At 32.7% G+C, this 21,762-nt stretch overlaps 2 protein-coding genes across 4 annotated transcripts in view; one reads left to right on the top strand and one right to left on the bottom strand.

Moving 5' to 3' along the window:
• The window catches only part of LOC143236625 (uncharacterized), a 78,862-nt gene extending 75,535 nt beyond the window's left edge, over nucleotides 1-3,327 (top strand). The window contains 1 exon segment of the mRNA XM_076474961.1: nucleotides 184-3,327. Coding sequence (XP_076331076.1) covers nucleotides 184-254 — 71 coding nt within the window. The 3' untranslated portion in view covers nucleotides 255-3,327.
• A 4,120-nt stretch (nucleotides 3,328-7,447) lies between these two features.
• The window catches only part of LOC143238084 (uncharacterized), a 178,178-nt gene continuing 163,863 nt past the window's right edge, over nucleotides 7,448-21,762 (bottom strand). For all 3 annotated transcript variants that reach the window (XM_076478020.1, XM_076478018.1, XM_076478019.1), the window contains 5 exons: nucleotides 18,593-18,886; nucleotides 17,974-18,258; nucleotides 17,365-17,476; nucleotides 9,830-9,929; nucleotides 7,448-8,912 (listed from right to left, as the gene is read on the bottom strand). In XM_076478020.1, coding sequence (XP_076334135.1) covers nucleotides 8,837-8,912; nucleotides 9,830-9,929; nucleotides 17,365-17,476; nucleotides 17,974-18,258; nucleotides 18,593-18,886 — 867 coding nt within the window. In that variant the 3' untranslated portion in view covers nucleotides 7,448-8,836. The remainder of the gene's footprint in view (nucleotides 8,913-9,829; nucleotides 9,930-17,364; nucleotides 17,477-17,973; nucleotides 18,259-18,592; nucleotides 18,887-21,762) is intronic.

Genomic DNA, 21,762 nt, shown 5'->3' on the forward strand with positions numbered 1-21,762 from the left:
AGCATAATCACTAAATGATTTAATGGCTTTTTGTGTATAAAGTGTTATAATAATGTCAGTTCATTAAACCAAACTTTTGAATATTGTAAGACATGATTTTTTGTTATAATCCTGTTGTATTGTTAGGTGTATAGTCTAAAGTTAACATTTTGTGTAATGCCTTCTTTAATTTTATTATTACAGGTGAGGCTGCAAGTAGAGATTCCAAAAAAGGCTGGGGCAACTATTTACATAGATGGTCTGGCCTGCTCTAGTCTGACATAAAACACTGTTCGAGTCAAGCCATACTTCTGATTATCACCTGTTGTGATTTCACACAAAAGTGCTCCAGTACAGTGAAAGAGCCACAGAATGACAAACATTTATATCATTATGTAGGTTTTTCATGTGGTTAAAATCTGCAGTTTTCAGCATTTTTCTTTTGCTGCCATTTAAAGTGTTTTGTCTTTTTATGTAAACCTGGAAAAAGACTATTGATTTAGCTCCAGAAATGAAAATTTCTTCCTAGTCATTCTTTGTTATAGTAGTAGCACATTTGGAGGTTTGTTATTTCATTAGTTGCATTATATAGTGTTAAGGCGATTTTTTTTTTTCACGTAATTTCAGATATCAACTCTAGTAAAAACATTTTTGTGATGTGATTGTTTATTGCAAAGTACAGATGTAATTTCCAACTCAATCAACTCTTCCAAGTTGTTTTGCAGTGTCTATACAGTTTTCTACACAACTTCAAATGCACTGTACATTAATTTTCTTAATGTCTGTAGAATTCTAAATATTTTTAACCTGTAATTTTTATTGGCAAAAATAACATCTGCCATATATATGTAAAGACAAACCAAGATTTTTATCACATGCAGGTAGACCATGAATTTATCCAGTATTTGATATGTTCAAATTAATCTTTGTGATTAGGTAATACATGCTCTGTCTACAAATTTTGTACCAAAAATAAAACTGTAATTAATAAACAGCTGTATGTCTTGTACAGTGAAACTTACATGTGTTAGGATAATTGGTAGGATAAGTAATTTATTAAGAGGTAAAATTAAGTTTGTTGTTTGGTTTAGTTAAGGCTGTTGGAATTGAGTTTTAAGATATAATTTTCTGCATTCCTTGAAGGCACATAAGGAGTTGATGTTGTTTGTGTGCTGAAACTGAATCTTTTTAAGAGAATACCGGTGAGCTACATATGATTTCAGTTTCAACAAATATTGAAATTCTCTTAAATCATACTGATTAACCAAAGAAAACAAAACTTGCAATAACATACAGTTTGCAGTAATGAAGTTTTTTAGGTTTGAATTGTGTTACATACTGTGTAGCCTATTCTAATCCTATGTAACATTCCATTTGGTCTAAGTTTAAAACAATAGTAATTACATTCTTTTTTATATAACAAAGTAAAACCGTACGGGTGGAGGGTATACAAATAAATCTGAGATAATATAGATAAAAAGAAACTTTAGGGAAATAATAAATGAAAGTAAAAATGTTGGCATATGTGAAATTTCTGTGTAACTTGTCTTTTTATTTATCAGTTTTGATATTAAGTGTTGTTTATTGAGAATAGTTTCTTTGGTTATGTTATCTTGAAACATTCTCCAGTTTTGTTATTGGAGTGTAGGTCTGAGTGACTTGCTAGTTAATTTTGTTACAATAAAGGAGGGAGGTAATAAAACATGCAGAGGATAATAGCAACAACATTCTGTTGTTAAGAACATGCTTTGAGAAGTTTTTCTTTTAATATTTAGAATTTCACACAAACTGCATAGACATGTGACCATAGTTATGCTTAGCATTGAAACAACTACTGATATTTGCTAGTTGGCATGTTGCTTATTTAAAAGTTGACTTGTTTTACTAGCTAACATAAAACTGGTAATGTTTAGCAGAGAGAGTGTTAACCTGTATCTGGTTTGGAACATTAGACATAATGTCTGTATTTTGGTTAGAACACATTCTTCCCTTTCTGTTGTATGACTAAAACATGTAACTAGATATTATAGTCCATGTATTGTGTAAGAAGGTTTACCAGGATAGAACTTTATGGAAGTAAATTTTTGAATAATATCTTAAATCTAATTAAATGTTTGACAACTAATCTGTGTTATACATTAGTAATACTAGTATCAAGACACTGCATGTTTATTGTCATTGTCATACTGTTAATCATGTTTTAATGAATTTAGTCATAGCCTAAATGGAAACTGTTCTTGCCAAGACATCAAAATGGATAATTACTGTATTTTCATTAGAGTAAGTGGTAAATAAGCTTTTTCTCATACGAAAAAGACAAAATAATTAGTACTATCTTAGAAAATTCTTCAATAGCGAATCAGGAGATATTCTGTGCAACTGGATGATTAGTGAGTCTATGTTTTGCTGTTGACAAGATGACCAGTTTTAGCACTAGTTTTGTATGTTTCTCTTGACTATATGACTAATTGTTTCAGTAGTTATTTTTTACCTGATACCCCTCATCAGATAATGCTGAGAACAAATAGTTGAAATTAAAAGGACCTGGAATTCTATCAAATATATAATTGAAGTTTTTTGTAATACTGTTTAGTAAAGAAAACAATTAAAATACTATAAATTTCCTTTACGTACTAGAAAATGCTCCTGGTGGTAATAAAAGCAACTACACTACATTTCCTAAAATCTATCATGAGTAAAATATTTTGATTGGAACGTAAGTTTTAAATTAATATTTGTATTTTTGTCATGTTGTTGAACATGTAAATAAATATAAATGGGACACAATACAATGCTGTGTATGATTAATAATTTCCACCAATAGTTCTTGACAATAGTTTGGTGCATTGGCCACTGAATGCGTTTGTAAGTTATATGTAGTTACGTAACTATGAAAACCAGTAGAAATTATTATAATGAAAAAAATGTTGGCTGTCAGTATTAATTTGTTAAGGATCAAGTATGTCATCAGAATTACTTGAAAGACTATCTTTTGATAAGGACTGTAGAATTGCTATTTTGATCACTAAAAAAACCACAAGATAGAAACGAAATGTGTGCTTTCAAAACTAGGGTCCAACCTTTAAAAAAATGTCATGTTTTAATGAGTAAACACTTTTAGGACAGCTTGTAGATAGAGTCGCACTTGTTTTTACTTCATCTGTGTTTTCAAGTGTTAGCAGATCTCCTCCCAATATTTTATGTAAGTAATTATTTGTTGGTTAGGGATATAAGATCTTGAACATATGCAAGGTGAAAAAAAAGTATATTTAAACGAATTCACTTGTAATCTTCACTATTCTCTTAATGTGTATGCTGTATTGAAAGAGGGTTAATAAATATTAATTTCTATATATAATCTGTATGTATTTCTTGTATTGTTATTCTGGAATTACATATTCTAATATGTATGAAAATCTTAATAATATTCATACCTTCAACTTTTACCAACAGCACTAAACCTAAAAACCTTTACATTGGACTCTGAATTTGTATATATACGTTTATTATATTAAGTAATTATTTTAGTAACTTAATGCTCTGTTATGAAAAGATAATTTAAGTACTTGAATAAGAAAAACAAGAAGTCCTTCCAGTGAATATTGAAATGATATGCCATATCTTTGTTTTTTAATTAACCAATAATAGATTTCCAGCAAGAAGACAAAATAACATTTTGACCACACTATTTGTGCTGCACAACACAGCCGATGAAGCTTTTTGCTGAGTATTAAGGCTCTTTAAGTTGGCTAAAAATGCAACATAAAATCTCTGTTGAAATATTATTAGTATCAGTCAATTACAGTGTTAGGTACACTCATGTCTGCAAAACAATTTTACTGTACAACAACAAAAAAAAAAACTTCGTAAGACTACAAAAAATATTGTTCCAGAAAAGTCTATTGGTATATTCCGAAAATCTACTGCCTGAGATGTGCATGTTTTGATCAAGTTAATACGTCAAGGTCGAAAGAAGCCTTGCAATACCTTAAGAGTGGAATGGCATGGATACATCCATTTCAGGATATCCAAAAGAAAAATGAATAGGAGATTGACCAAACAAGGTTATTTTGCAAACTGATATTAACCAGAATTCACTGGGTGTTAGAGCTAATGGTAGGATTGATATTAGCCGCTTGTCTGGAGAATATATGAGGAAAAACTATCTTTCTTACAGTGAAACGCTTAAGAAGTGGTGCAGTACATGTTTAGGCAGTTATTTGTCATGGAGAAAACTGCTCTTCGTATTCACCAGGGAAACCTCTAGCGCATCCTACTGGCATCACATGGATACGATGTTTCTTCAGTTTGCTAGGTCAAGATTTGGCTATAGCTTTATGTTCTAGAGATAATACTACTGTCTACATTGCGTGTATTTTATAGGATTATCTCGACCAGGCTAATACCAGCAAAGTTTCCAGATTATAGATTGCAGATAGCTCTTGTGTAGATCTGCGCGAAATTCAAAAACAAACAAACAATCAATCTTAAGTGGTAAAAAATATCCGAAACTTGATTTTGTTACGTTTTTCTTGTAATGATTCTCCCAATAATCTTATAGATCTGTGTATGCCTCTTACTTGTTGAACACTAATCAACCCTGTTTACCTTATGAAAAAAAATGATGTATTTATTTTAACAATATTTAAAACAACCGAGACACTGTTAGCTGGGTGAAAGATTTTATTGCAAGGAAAAGGATACATATTCAAAACTAAGGCTTATATAAACTAAAATTAAAATTTTCATAACAATTTGTGTGTTTTTAAAGTTTGCTAGACTATAGGATTAAAGTATATTCACATTTTCTGTTCTCTCCAATTTAAATACCAATGTAGAGAAAGATTAATAGACATTAAAGAGTAATTCTAAACTGTTTTATTTATACTCTCACGATATATTTTGAGTAAAACATAGTCAAGTTATTCAATATTAAATTGAATACGAATTGTTTGGTTTGTTAATTTATAGTGTAAAATACGTGTGGTGATTAAAGTTTTCAGAGAAAAAGTTTGGCAAGTAATATTAACTTATATTTGTATAGAGTCCAAATATACTTGTTGATATATAATAAATATTGAAATATAACATTTATTTTAACAATTTAATCAAATCTAAAATTATATGAAATAAACTGAAATTGTAAATAAGCATCTTCAACATTGCTAACGAATTGTTGATTAACTATAACAACAATACTGATTATTTACAAATTGGTTTCAAATGACTCAGAGAAAATGTATAATTTCTAAACATCTACGTTTTAGTAATTCTAAACCAGAACTAATAATGTTTTATACAAAATATTACCTCATATATTTCGAAACGACCAAAAATATTGGTATAATCTAAATAAGGAATCGAAGCCTATGAGCGTTTTATTATACATTAAGCACATTTTGACACTGATACTAATTGGATATGCAAGTGAAATGATGTAACTGGTATAAAACGTATTTAAATATATATAACAGCTAAAAAATAAATTAAGACCACCAACAGTAACTAGTTTCAATATTCAAATACTTATTCTATATTATCGCAACGACGTGACTACAGAAAAAAAAAAGACCAAATAAAATCGCAAAGGATCATGTACAACAGTTGTTGGCCTGAATTAATGACACACTAATAGTTTAAACTTTAGGTTTCACTTTTTGCCGTTTCTCAGAATGAAACAGGTTTACAAGTAGCTCCACATGGTCCAGTAGCATGTGTTTTCACTTTATAATTGATAATAGTTTGTTGTGAAGAAAGTTAAGAAGTATAGGTGACTTAAACGTGTAATGATGTAAGTGCTTCAATTAATATTACGGAGTGTTGGGGAGTGAAGAGGTATCATGTCTATTGAGCTATGAAAACACTTGGACGACGTATTATAGTTTGTTTCTGTTCAATTATAAGTTGAAAAGCACTCTTTCTGATAACACAAATGGATGCAACTCTAGCTAATCGGTTTGAGCAAACTGTGTCGTTCAGGTGAGTTCTGTTGTGATGTCAGTAACATATACTTCTCTCTACTTGATCGGATTTATTACAAACTAAAAGTATTCGCTAAAAGAAGATATTTGAAACATTTTAATAGCTGACAGAAATAAATATTGTGACCACAGAAATGTTTTGTAATTCACAATACGAACATTTTAAATTCATTTTTTAAAGAAAAAGCAAGTAGAAAACTATGCTAAAATTAACTTGATTTATAACGTCAGGCAGACACATGTTTACATGGGGGACTTAATGTATCCAGTTGGGTTGCAAAATTACTACGCAGGAAAGATGTATCTGAGAATCATAGGGGTAGGGAGTTAATAAGCCCGGAATGGGTAAGATAAAATTTGATGTAAGAAACATACCATAGAGATTTAAGTGAAGTACCATTATCTTGTCTACCTGAAAATTAGAAATAAGGTGTCAGTGATAACGTATGTTTTGTTTATCTAATTTTTTATCCTGCCAGATTTCTTCAAGCATACATTTAATTACATTTAGCTGTGTTGCAGAAATAATGTGTTTGCAAGAAATCCAATATCTCGAGCTTTTGTAGAAGGAACTAGCTATAAAAGAGGAAAAGAAATATGATAAATAAGTGAAAGTAATTGGTATTGATGTTATATTATCGTGCGTTATTCTGTTGTCAACTACGTGAATTAACCCACAGGAAGCCAGTATTCTCTACTAGCTAAAATTTTATGTGATTTTTTTAAATATAAGTATAGACATACACAGTCTTTTTTGCCAACCAATATCTTAAGAATTTAGTTATGTTGTTTGAGAAAAACAATCACAAGACAGTGAAATCATAAATTTGTTTGAAAACTTTCTGTACAATGAATTTCTATAAGCTGAAATCTTAAAAGCAAAATCAATACGTAATGCCTGATCAGAAATAAGTTTTTGTTTTGAATTTCGCGCAGAGCTACTCGAGGGCTATCTGCGCTAGCCGTCCCTAATTTAGCAGTGTAAGACTAGATGAAAGGCAACTAGTCATCACCACCCACCGCCAACTCTTGGACTACTCTTTTACCAACAAATAGTGGGATTGACCGTGACTTTATAACGCCCCCACGGCTGAAAGGGCGATCAAGTTTGGTGTTACGGAGATTCGAACCTTCGACCATCGGATTACGAGTCGGGTGCCTTAACCACCAGGCCATGCTGGGCCAATCAGAAATAATTAAACACTATTTGTATAAACTAAATATTGAAACGTAATTACGCTTCCTTGAATTATTTTGTATGCTTTGCATATACGTGAATATAGTAAAAGGCCTGCTTAATGTCACAAATAAATACGTATTGGGTTATTAATAGGAAAATAAATTTTAAGATTTTTCAAAGCAATTTTAGTGGTGTGCAAGTTTTTCTTGCATTAATTAATTCATCTTTTACATCACAAATTAATAAGTTCATAATGAAAACTTTGTTTAAATTTTAAAAAAATAATTAAAAAACAAGTAATGAGTTGTTTCTTTAATTTTATTAACATTTTCTATTACAGCAAATTTTTAGCACTTATTTTACAACATTGTTATCAGCCTTACTAATATTACTTAAACAACTAATTTGGTATTTTTCAGGAACAAGAAACATACCGCTTTGCATTGCACTTACTATAAGTTTTAAAGTAACAAAACCCTATTCACAATCATTGGTTTTTGTTAACTTTTGGAAAAAATAAAATATTTCCACAAAAGTAATTGTGTAATCTACAGAATATATTACTAAGCTCTGCCGAGTTTGATATATTTTAGTTACAATAAACATATAAGACTTTTTAGTTAATAATATTTTTTGTTTTACAATGTTTGTTAACTTTCATGCTCTGATAAATTTCAACAATGTTTGAATAGGGTTTTAAGAGTTTTGTTTTTTCTTGCCGGTAGGTAACTTAGTGTACTTCAAAAATACAGAAAACAGGCAAACAATACTTATAACACTTTGTTTATCAGTAATATTTATAGGAATTAAAGTAAAATATAGTAAAATTCTCTTCAGTGTTTGTTTAGAGAGTTGACAAATTGTTTTTTTTTTCCGAACCAACATGATTGCCGAATTTTTGCTTCGGACCACAACCTTCTTGGAAATAATTTTCAGTCATTATTATTTAATATTTATTCCTTCGTAAACTAAAATTACAATAACATAGTTTTAACACTGTGAAACATCTACTTATTTGTCCGACCATATGCTAGTTCCTTTAATTACTATCTTTACTAGACTTAGTAGATATGATGCTCTTTTCTTTTTTAAATATCAAATCCAGTATTAAAGAATAATTTAATAAAAGTAATTTGTAATTGGCTGACTAACATCTTAATGGACTTAAGCTTGTAATATATATGTGAATATGTATCATAGTTTTCAACGCCTTCTTCTACTATGATATTTGAAACTAATTGCTAATTATATAAGAAATTTACTTGAAAGTCAAGCCATTGGCTGGTTGTATTATTAACAAGCAAATTATCGTGCATGTATGGACCATTGGAACATAGAATGAGAAACATTTGTAAAATCTATAACATCGTTTAACAATACAGTGACTGGCTACTGGGTGCAGTTTGCACCTCTTATTTTGGAACAAACTACTGATGATTCTACCATGTTTAAGTAATGATTATTAAAACATCTAGTATTTGCTGCTGAATTTACATGAAGACTTCATAAGGAAGAATCTAGGTAGTGTAGGTATAGAGCCAAAGTATGCAGTAACCTGCAGGTTAACTAGCCCTACTTACAACACGAATCACTTCATGGACCAGGGAAGAAATGTTAATCAGGGTTCACAGGATAAAGAAGAGAACGTATTTTTGTGCTAGTTTCTTGTTGATCATTTCTATTTCTCTAAACCGGATCATTTACTTGCAATTTTCAACCGGCACAGTTGAACAGTTGTTTGCTGGGTTCGTAGTGCTTCGTCTTTCGCACCCCTAGACACGAGAGATAAAATATGTTTTTTTTTCAGAATATCGTTAATTTCATGTATATGTTTGTAAATAACGAAAACATAATGACTGGCTTTTAATTGACTGCAGAATTCTTTGAAACAAACACTAGACAAATTAAGTGTTTGGGAGTTATTTACAACAACCAACAGCTATTACTTTAGCCAGAAGACATAAATATATAATTTTCAAAACGACTTAAGTCGCTCTGTGGCTGTTATGTTTCAGACGAAAAACACTTTATGCATAAAATGTTCAGTATCCCATTATAATAATTACACAATTAATTATATCAAGCGTGTATTTGTATTTTCTTATGGCAAAGCCACATCGGGCTATTTGTGGAGCCCACCGAGGGGAAGTGAGCCCCTGATTTTAGTGTTGTAAATCCGTAGACTTACTGCTGTACTAGCGGAGGACTAATTACTTCAAAAGGCCATTAGATGACACTTTAATGTCGTCACTACACAAGTCAAAGTTTTCCTCAAGTTCAATATCCGAATATCTTGCTGTTTATTTTATATAATCTTATCCTAATTTCTGCAGTAAACATAAGAAACTGATATCTAATCCTAATGTCAGTAAGAGACTAACAAGTCTGCAGTTCGAAATATTGATTTTACCATGGACAAACTAAACACATCGCAAAAAAAACAACACCTCCATCTGTGCACATTATTTCATCAGATAACCATGCAATGGATAAGAGTTTAATCGATATAAACAGTAAACTCTAAGTTACCGAACACATTTTTAGCTGTATTCTAGTTTCTAGATACTTCATCTGTGCAGTAATATTAAACTATATGACTCCACAAGTGTTTTCTCTTAAAACGATGCTTTCACATGTAATAGCTATGGAATATAATTGAAAATAGCATGTTAACTTTTTTTTCGCTTACAAATATCGTGTAAGATCCTCAATGTCAACCAGCATAGAATCCTGTTCCATATGTAGATCGTCTCTTTCTAGCAGTAGTTGCACTAACTCTTCATTTAAACCTGTAATAAGAGGAATAAGGTTAGAATATAAATTAATAAGAACAGATTAAACAGCGTAAAACTGATTTTTATTACATATTTCTAAAGTTAATTCAAGGCAAAAAACGAATAAATAAATTAAAACCACACACACACACAAAATCTATTTTTAAGTGAACAACTCGCTTAAACCTTTGGAATTAAGTTGTAAGAAACAACATTCATTGACTCTTAAAACTTAAATCACGCCTATAATTAATTCACTGTTTTATTATATTTTCTTAGCCTTATGTGCCTATTTAAGATTATGATCATACGACTTCATATGTTCAAAATATAACATTTATGTATCGTGTTAATTTCTCTTCCACTGAGAAGCTCCTAGTGGCACTGATTAAATATCTGTCAAACCAACTTCAGATTTGTAGATGGAAAGTTCCATTATTCCTGTCAATATAGAAAGTTCTTGCCATTCTTGTCAATATCATCATAAACTCTAATGCACTAAGGATGGTGAATTATTAGGTTGCTTAGTTTAAATGTAATACTTTACATTTATTTAACAATTTTCTTCACTTAACTTCTTACTTGGGAATTACACAATCACAGTTTAGATTTATTTTCGTATGAACCAAGACACTCTTCGTTTAAAAAATTGAAAAGGTTTAATTGCCTCGTAAACTGATTATCAAATTCCCGTTTTTGAGCCCTTATCACAGCGTAATTAAAATATACATGTTATTCTAATATGAAAGATGCCAGTTTCAGCATTTTCCTGAGATTCTTTTACTTTCGTATTTGCTATTCGTAGCCAGTTCGTACGGGAATGTAAGTAAAATTATTTCTAATTAATTATATTATAGCTATATCAAAATGTCAGATTTTAATTAAAATATAAACAGTTACAGATTTTACAAAATTCTGCGAACATGGTTGTCAGCTAAGTTGATATTAACACTGCACAACTATTTTTTTTGAAAAGTTTTGCTTCCTGAAAAGTTTTTGCTGATTGTAACAGGTACCGGGTGGGTATGTACAAATATAGTTTTGGTTTTGCTTCATCACATAGGAACTCTGAGAAATAGACAGTTAACTGTTTACCGGCAATAACGTATTTAATTGCGTTTATGTTTCTAATACGCTATTAAGTTCAACATAATTAAAAGTGTTTTGCTCCAGATTTTCGTTTGTATTCAATGTCCTTTACATCACGTTGCAGTGCCCAACAGTAGTCAGCAAGCATTGACGAATTCCAGTTGCCCATTTTTCCATTGTAGCAATGACTTGGTGAAACTGAAGATTTTTGATGAAACGGTACGTGGTGGGTAAATTTGGATGTGATTTTCGTAATCAGCAGCCAAAAATCTATAAGGAATACCCAACAGTGTTCCAGAAGCAAAAACTTTGTTGTGCAGTGTAATTAACGCTTTAGGAATATAAGTTAAACATTCTACCATACGGTTACCAAATATCAGTATTAATATATCGTCTGACTTCTACCGTCAATGCCAATCATATTTTATAGAAGCGTCTCCGTTTTGCTTTGTTAATTTTTAAATTAGGATTCATTTGCTCTGTTCCAAAGAAACAAATTTATTTAACCCTTAGCTTAGCACGTCCTACTTTCAGGTTTTCCTTATATAGCTGTAACTAAGCTTTGCTTTATATAATGTGTTTTTTTTCCTATAATTCCGAAAATGATAAAGTAAGAACCCATTCGGAAAGCAAAAACCGATAAATGACGATGTAATATTTGATGCATGCAAGTAACTCTAGTTTTGCCAAAGTAAATTGATGTAAATAAAAAAAAATATAGGTCACGTTCAAATTGAGTCTAGTCAGTACATCAAGTATAGTCGAGGATATTGTTTCACCAGTTGTATTGGAAACACTCTACAAACTAAGAAATGTCTCATAGACGTCAAAGTTCTCATCTACGTATCGTACACATATTGCTTCCTGTTCGGCACCTATAACATCTTGAGTGCCATCAACCATTAATGAAAAGATTTTACTTTGCTGCACTTCGTGTGCTATGTTCCTCAGTATGTGATGGCTGAACATCTCCATTATTTCATTCTGAGCCTGGGGTATGTGAATGTGGTTTTCTTTGACAAATAGGCCGTCAACTCAGGATCTTCCTCTTCCAGGAGCTTCATTAACTGCAGGAAGTTCTCCTCCTTATCAGTATGTCCACGTAATGCTAAACCCTGACGCAGTAAGAAACGTAAACTTCTGAATATTTTGGCTAGACTTCTTTTGCATTCTTCCTGCTGCTTCTTTTTTCTATCATGTAGCTGGACAGTCACTGGAGTTACATCAAGCGAACCTTCTGGAAATATAGCGAATCTGTGCTGAGAGGAGAATTGGTGTTCGTTGAATTTCTGTTTTGCCTTTTTGTAGTTGCAAAAACCGGTGGATATGAAGGTATACTCCACTGGCCTTTCCAATTTCACTGTAAAAAGGCCTCTATTTTCTGCCTTGGCACAATGAAAGCATAAGATATTGACTCTGATTACACTGGTTTACAAAAAAATATTTTTTGTCTGAGGCAAGAATGTGAATAGGTGTTTTTTACTAATTTGGGTGTGCTGAATTCAAATTTATAAACAGTTTTGCTCTATCGCCTCTAGTTTTCTGGCTTTTAAACAGTCTCATTTTAGTATATTTAGTATATTAGTATATACGTGCTTATTTCAACAGTTGCAGCAGCTTATTACAGATAAAACAGGATAGGTAAAGAACATTGACGGAATAAATATACTTGGATGACACAATGCACACAATTCATAGTACCGCAGACAGTTAGAAGTGTGTTTTCTTAGATGATCTGGTGTATTTTGCCTCCGGGATGTCACGCAAGAGCATCCAGCAGAAGTCTCCCATCATGCTGGGGTTCCACTTGCCTTGGTAGTTGCTTTCCATCTTCGTAATGTCTTGGTGGAATCTTTCTCCGTGTTCATCACTCACTGCTCCAAGGTTTGGAGGGAAGAAGTTGAGGTGGGAATGGAGAAAATTAATTTTGAGTGACATTCGGCATCCCATATCCTCATAAGTCTTTAGCAACTTCTCAATACAGGCTTGGTAATTTGGTACGCGTGTGTTACCAAGGAAGCCACTACAGACTGACTTAAATGCTTCCCATGCTCTCAGTTCCTTTAAGATAAGAAGCTCCTCAAAATCAGTATCCTTCAGCACTTCTCGGATTTGAGGTCCGACAAAGATGCCCTCTTTGAGCTTAGCAGCACTGAGACCTGGGAACACAGTAGACAAGTGTTGGAAGGCAGCACCATTTTTGTCCATGGCCTTCACGAAATTCTTCATCAAACCAAGCTTGGTGTGAAGAGGAGGAAGAAGCAGCTTCTTCATGTCAACCAGAGGATTCTCCTTGACGCTGTGTTCGCCAGGAACGAAAGTGCTTCTAGACCCCCAGTCTTTCTGCTTGTAATGCTGGGATACAGCTCGACTATCCCAGAGACAGAGAAAGCAACAGTACTTTGTAAAATTAAATCATATGTAAGGCAAGAATAATTATGTGCGTCGTTGGAAATTGTAATACAAATATATACCCAAAAGATTGTGTAACACAATTGTCGAGGGACACCAACCTCCTGCGCTGACTGCCAGTGCACTACTGGCTGTTGATTGAGACGTGTTGGCTACGCTTAACTGCCAAAATCCGTCTTGATATATAGCTATATATATATATAATGTAATGCCATCACTTACATTTATTGCATAATAACTAAAAAATAAGACATAAGTCACACAATATTAGAAATTAACCCTGAATGCATATACGCCTTTATGTACAGTATGTGTACAAAATGTACAGTATGCATATCTAAAAAACTAGAGGTGATGAGTAAAAACGGATTTCAAATCTGAATTCAGCACCCCCAAATTAGGTTAAAACAGCTATTTTTGTGCTTGCGTCAATTTCTTTGTAAACCAGTGTTATCGAAGTGCAGCCATGGGGACTCATCAAACCACTTGCCTTGGAAGTTGATATTTTGAGATTTTGCTTTCTGTCGTGATATTAGATGATATGGCTTTCCACACTGTATCTGTGGAGTGTCAGATTTTACATTGCTGCACAAACTTGTTTCACAACTATCTGGTGGTTCATGATGTGCAATAGCTGCACAAGCATTTTCAGACTCGTACTCTGATGAACATAGTATTTCCTCTGTATAACAAGTTTCTATTTCTTTGCTTGAGGTTGTTGGATTATCTACATCTGCATTGTCACTTGTAGTACTAGTAACTGGCTTGCAGAACTGTCTAATATCGGAAAGTTTCAGACGCTTGCTTGTCATAATTGGAATCTGTTTCCCAGATGATTCAACAGGCTAAAATACAGTCTTTATTGAAAAACTCTAACGTACAACGAACGAAGATAGAACAGAATGGAAGTAGGACTGAACTGTACAATGTATTTAAGACGAACGCTCGAACCTCACAGTGACTACCGAGCCGACTGACTGCCTGGGCATCGCTGGGACAATAATGTGTGCTAGTTACAACAAAAGTAATTGCAAGTTTCTCGAAAAATACTTAAACAATCACAAATATATTATATTCCTGTTAAAGCTCATCAAAAGACAAACACGTTGTGATATAATGTCTATAAGCACGTCTATTAAATAAAAACAACTAAACAAAAACTATCAATACCATTCGAGGAGAGGCTTCAGGTCGTTGAAATCGCTCCTTTTGTGTTCTAATTATACAAGAAGATATAATATTTTTACTATTTATGATGAAAGAATATATTGTTCTTTTACCATAAAGCACCAGAACTTTATTAGAGGACGGTTATAATCTGAAATTTCATGGATTAATGAGGGCCACATACTCAGGTCTAATGAGCTCTATTGTAAAATCAAGGCTCAGCAGAAGGGGGTGATGTAGGGAGCATCTGGATCCGAGTTACCCGAACCTGTCGTTAACTGTACACTAAACGTACACTATGGTCAGCGGCTTCGGCAGCCAAGGAGAGTAAGGCGTTCGATAATAAAACCAGCTAGACATGCATAAGAACAAATGACCTAGGAAAACCGCACAATATACACATAAGATTGATGCAGCTACAAGCTACAAATGGCCTGCCAGATCTAGATCACAGGAGTTTACGCTTGGGAGTAATATTTTCGAATTTCATGTTCTGTTCAATCTGTTGTGATGAAAATTTTACTTAATCTTACACTACGTACAAGACGTAGGTAGACTCTGTGATAGTGCTTGCAAGCCTTGCATGTATACTTAGGCCTACTGACTGATACTTACGAACTATCGCTTAGATCGAAAAGCTTAGAAGCACGCCTATATTAAAGATGTACATTTCGGCTACTGAAAAAGCCTACATCTAGGCCTAATTATGTAATTCGATTGGTAAGAACACGAGAATCACAAGTATAAACACATAATTTGTAGGCCTGTGATGCAATAAAACAATTCAACAAACTGTAAGGGGGATGATTGTATGAATCATACCCCCATCTAAAATGAAGGGGATGTAACCCCCATCCCCCAGGATCTACGCCCCTGATGCCAACTATAAACGAAACTAAAAATATTGACGTTCTCCACAAACAAACAATCATAACTCATAGTTCTTTCTTCAGTTTGGTAAATGATCCAGTTTTTAGTTTACTTCAAATTATTGGTCAAAAATTTTATAAAGAACCAGATTATGAAATGCAGTAAGGTAGCAGTAAAATATTTGTTTTCAGAAACTTTCATTGTAATGCCAGCAGTCATTATATGATGTTTTAAGACTTAACCAGGGCTTTATCAGCTTGTCTGAAAATAAAATTGAAATGTCTCAATATAATTGGAAAAACCACAACATATATTTCAGCATGAACTATTAAAATTATTTCTTAAAGCTAACTGTATAGGTTCTGTGCGTTTCCCCAAGTGTAATGCCATCTGGGTCGTACCACTTGAATTTCCATGTATATATATATTTAATGCCGTATGATGCATAGATCCACTATATCCTAAGGAACAGGAGGAAAATAAGGGATTAAAGAGATTTTTCTAACAGGCTGACAAACTGAAACTACAAGATAAGTGTAACAACTGCTCGGGAAAAAGAACAGGAAGAGTAAAAGAAAAAAGAATCAACAGATGCACAATGCTCAACAACTGAAGAACAAAATTACAAATATGAATGGAAACAGCAGAAGAACGTCCTTTACGATAAAGTAAGACAGTTATGTACAATAGAGACCACAAAGAACATAAGGTGGTGGAACAAGAAAGTTTAAGAAGCAATATAAAAAAACAAGCTCTGGGAAAGATTAGAAATGAAGAAGATTATATGCAATACAGAGTGTCCAGAAGGCTTGCCAAAAGAACTACCAACATAGCATTAATAGGATCATGGCAAAAATTCAGTGATGAACTTAACAACAAGAAAAACAAATTTCCGTCAAAGACTTGTATAAGATTGTAAAAGCAACTGAAAAAAGAAACGGAACGTATGGTCAACAGATACCATCAACAAAAGAAATGGAGTTAAAATTAGGAAAGGTGAAGAAAAACTCTAAAGGTACGAAGAGTACTCTGAAGATCAACTTCACCCCCTCGGAAATAATATAGCGATACACTAAATAATATCAGAAATTTGAAGATGACGAACCTAAGTCAAACAGACGCTCAAGGTAATACCAACTGGAAGAACTTCTGGATTTGACAACACTGGAGCAGAAATAACCAAAACAACATAAGCAACAGAAATGAAATGGTAACATAGGGTCATACAAGTGACTTGCAAACAATATATACCAAACGATTGTCAAAGAGCTGTTAGTATAGCTATTGTAAAAACAAACGAAACAATAGAGGTTGCATTACGTACAGTCAAATGTCATCGCAAAGTCACACATTGCAGAATCCTTGTCGCACCAAACATGCTCGCATTTACAGCCGTAGAACGTTATAATGTGACTGTCAGTCCCATTATTCGTTGATAAAAGAGTAGCCCAAGAGTTGGCGGTAGTCATTGATGACTAGTGGCCTTCTCTCTAGTCTTATAGTGCTAAATTAAGGACGGCTAGCACATATAGCCTTTGTGTAGCTTTGCGCGAAATTCAAAACAAACAAACAAAACATTAATAACTCTGCAACAGATGAGGTAGTACGGACATCTAATGAGACAGCACCCAAAAACTACACTAGGAATATTGATGGAAAGAAAGCATGGAGGATACTCAAAGAAGGTGAACTGGCGACATTAAAATGTTACTGAGTTAGTCACTGTACCGAGCCATCTAAGTTGCCAAATAATCACTTCTTTGTTCCTTTTAAAACAACAAAAGTATAAGGAATAGTATTAGAATAAGGATGCATAAGTCCATAATGCTGTATTGTTGTTCATACAACTCATATGTTAAAATACATTTCGCTATTTCTGATGGTCGCCGAACTTACAATAAATTTCACTTACTTTCAATCTGTGTGTGGATGTCATTTACAATAACTTGCAACTGGCCTATATTCATGTCAGTTAGAATCTGCCTGCTAAGCCGGTGTCGACCGTCTGGGAGGGGAAATCCAACCTGTAAAAATAATTTGTAATGCTGATAATTGTTCTATGAAGTGTAGAAAATACTTCAACAAATATTTGTATAATTATATTAAATACGGTAACAAAACCATGAGTTGATTATATTAAAACGATGACCATTGGAAACAAACATGAACCAAATGCCCCAAAGTCACATTCAAAGTGAACGCATTTTACTTGTTTTGCCTACGATTGTAATGTTTTAAGGTTCCTTTGTGAACGTAATGTTGATTTATATACAAGAAACCGCACGGAAAAATCAATCCTTCTAAATTTCCTTACATTCTAGTTTAAGATCTCGTGACTCAGTGGAAAACAGTTAAGGAAAATTTAAAATAAATCATGTCGAAATTCCAAAAACAACAACAATTTTATGCTTGAAATAAATATAAAAGATACAGAATTTGGAAGTTGGAGTGGGTAACTAAAACTTCTTAAAACATTTCTGTCTTACGTGTTTGTTCTTACATTCATTTCTTATATACTTACAATTTCAGCAATTGGAGATTTTTTCTTTCTTTGTCTTTCTACTTCCATCTGCATTCTAGCCATTTCTTTTGCTTGAGCCAAGGCCATTCTGGCCTCTGCTTGTAGCCGTGCGTGCCTTGTCAGGAAATCTTCTTCCAGATCTTCTTTCTTACGTTTATCTTCATCTTTCTTCTGAATGAAACACAAACGCCAACTTCGTGGTCGGGTAAATAAAAAAGATGGTCGTTTGGTGTCTAACAGTCGAGTTTCATTCAAACAGAGCTTCAGGTATGCTTCTGACTTATTCTTAAAAGGAAAAAATGACCAGAAACATGTTTTATACTGCATGGAAAAACACTAATAGTTCGAGAAATGTTCGTAGATGTAAGGAACTACAACAACGAATAAAGAAAATTAATTTGCAACTTTTGCCTTTTTTATGAATGATCAATCTTTACATGTAAGTTTTTGTTTTCTTTGTTAAGGTTATTTACTTCAGTATTTTTGTATTGGAAGAAAACAAAAACAAACTACAATTTATTACCAAAGTTTACAGAACGCTGTACATTAAATGGACCATGTAAAATTTGTAATGTTATCAGAAGCATAGAAATTTTTTATTTTTCGAATTTGCACTGACCTTTTTTCGTAAAGGATTATCCTCTCCATTGCTCAAAAGCAAATTTTTATTTTTTGAACCCATCCGCATGTGTTTATTTTTGTTTTTAAAATTCATGTTCTCTGTATCGTGGTCGCTGGCTTGTCCTTCTTGGTCACTTGCAGTCTCGTTCATAAAACATATTTGAAGATTCATGCCACTCTGAAGTCGAGTGGTGAGACTAGGTTTTTTAGTTACTTTCTCACCACAATAATAATCCTCGTTGTCCGAATCCATGGCTAGTTTCCGACGGATTTCTTCCCGATCTTGGCGACGCTTAAAATTAATATATACATATATATATATATATATATATACATATACATTAATAGCATTAAACCAATTTTCAATACAAACAATCTAAAAGAAAATCAAAATATAAAAGCGTACAGCGATACAACATTTTTCCAAACAGGAAAATATAAAATTTATTTTTGTTATAACTGAGCCCTCTTGTGGAATATTGTAGCCTCGAAGACAAGATCTTGAAATATTTTTCTCTCAATATTTTTATTTTATCGATAATGTTTCTGGAGTATTGATATAACTGTGTGAAAAAGTAATCTCTTCAACTCAAACTACAAAATTAAAATGCAGAATCATATGTTATAGCGAATAATCTTAAAATTTTGGCAAGCCATGATTTTCAAGATGACTTGATTACAGAAAAGCAAGACTAGCTATTCTACTTAGTTTCTTCTGCTTCTAGGTATCAAAGTAAAATATAAATATTTAAGTTAGCACGAAAGGCTCCAAGTGGAACAACTGGATGTTTAAGAACTTCAAGAGTTAGATTCTCTTTGGTAAGCACACCAGATAGTCCAATAATATTTTGATCTAAAAGAAGCAAACAAACGCATGACGGATTTAAGATCAATGCAAGACAAAAATACACAACATTAACTCGCCAATAATAAGATCAAATGTGTCATTTTAGCTAAATTTGTTTACAAATATAAAATGAACTATCAGTTTCACCGCAATTCAAATTAATTGTTCAGTTACATGTAATGCTTATTTCTACTCCACATTTTGATAATAAAAATAATCCGTCAAAATTTACATACAAAGTTCAAGAGATATAAAATATATTGTACTCAAAGAAAGAAAATTTGATGCCCTTTAAAGAAAAAACAACAATCCATAACATTTCAAAAACAGACAAGTAGTTAAACCTCTTTCTAGAAACCATAGGATAAGTAAGATTAAAAAGGTGTTGAAAGAGAAAATAAAAAGAATATTCAGTTAAAATAAGCGAAAACAATCCAAACAGAAGCTGTCGTAAAATTAATAGGATGAAGATTCCAAATAAAATGATTTGATAAAGACAGGCACAAGGGCCAATTATTGATGTTTTCAGGTAATTGCTATAAATAAGGAATCAGTGAATTACAAGAAGTTAATTGTCTGCCGAGACAAATGATTCAATTAAGTACATAACAGATTTGGAAACTAAAGGTTTTTTCTTTACAATTTAAAAAAGTTAAAAGTATAATAGAGTAAGGTAATTTACATAAATGAAGTAATGAAATTCTTTTTTTTTATTTGCTTTAAGTTCTGTTAAAAATATTTGGTAGAGGTTTATTACTTGGTTTTAAGCGCAATCCTGTACAGCAGGATATAAGTTCTCTGTCGGGATTATGCCCTAAATGTTATAGTTAAAAATCCTCGAAATTATCGTCAGTCTGTTAGAGCAGTACAGAATTTAAGTTTGGGAATTCTGTTTTTAGAAGCATAATTTTGCTTATAAATGAAGTGTTATGAATGTGTTGTACTATATAATAAACATACATTTCTTTAACTGCCTCAATAACAGTAACTTTCAATCAACATTTAAAAGTGTTCGTTGGTTTTTTTCTAAATACATAATCAGCTATTTTGTGAGAAATTTTCTTCTATTTTTCTGGATGTATATTGCCCAGAATTTAAGTATTGGTCAATATATATATATATTTAGATGTACGTTGTAGATTTATTTTAATACCTACGTAGACGATATTTAACAGTAAGAATCAACAAAATTGATTTTACAAAGATTTTCAAACATTGTTGAAAGTTCGAGAATCTAACGAGATTGGTATACAAAACTGACGCGCAGAGAGACAGTAGTTATTATTGGTCAGCTACAGTCAATAGCCTCGGAAGCTATAATTGTGACTAACGCTTATTAAACGGAAAACTACAGAATATGACCAGAAACGTTTATACATTTAAAACATTACGAAGGTCCAGCATGGCCAGGTGGTTAAAGTACTCGACTCGTAATCTGCGGGTCGCGGGTTCGAATCCCCGTCACACCAAACACGCTCGCCTTTTCAGCTGTGGGGGCGTTATAATGTGATAATCAATCCCACTATTCGTTGGTAAAAAGAGGAGCTTAAGAGTTGGTGGTGGATGGTGAACACTAGCTGCCTTCCCTCTAGTATTATACTGCTAAGTTAAGGACGGCTAGCGCAGATGGCTTTCGTGTAGTTTTGCGCGAAATTCAAAACAAACAAACAAAACATTACGAATTCTGCAACTTCAGTGAATTAGCTTGGGATGTTAATATTTCTACCAAAACATTAGATATCTTTCTCGGTAAAAAGTCAACTCGTAAAGGTGTGAGGCCAGCCAAGAAAAGACAGCGCTATCTTAAGTGAGGTGTAACAATATCAACTCAGAACGAATATGCTCGTAGTAGACCTGGACCGTCGATAAAATATTCAGTTCTAGACCAGATAGAATAGTTAACAAAGTTTATAAATTTGTAAAACTGTTGTATATAAACCATCATTTGTAATAACTGTTATTATAAATTCTATTGTTGTTTGTATTGTAGAATATATTTGTGTTAAGAAAGAAAATATGTGTATCAATCTTGTTGGCAAATATTAAATTTATTACATATCAAAATTCAATTGTCTTCTAAATTAAAATAAAAATTTCCGGCTATTTGAAATCGTAATACATAACGTAATAAACTGGAGACTCGTCCGAGATAAATTACAATACGTAACATGGAATAAAACCATTTTGGACTATCTGTTGCATTCGCTGCCTGTAATCGAACTCTAGGTTTTAGCGTTGTAAGATTCTAAACTTATCGCTGTCCCACCGGGGAGAGAAATATTTTGTTAACCATAATCTGGCATTTTGCAGTATTAGTAAAT

Source organism: Tachypleus tridentatus, chromosome 13 (genome assembly GCF_004210375.1).
Source record: "Tachypleus tridentatus isolate NWPU-2018 chromosome 13, ASM421037v1, whole genome shotgun sequence".
In the NCBI taxonomy this organism is placed as follows: Eukaryota; Metazoa; Arthropoda; class Merostomata; order Xiphosura; family Limulidae; genus Tachypleus; species Tachypleus tridentatus.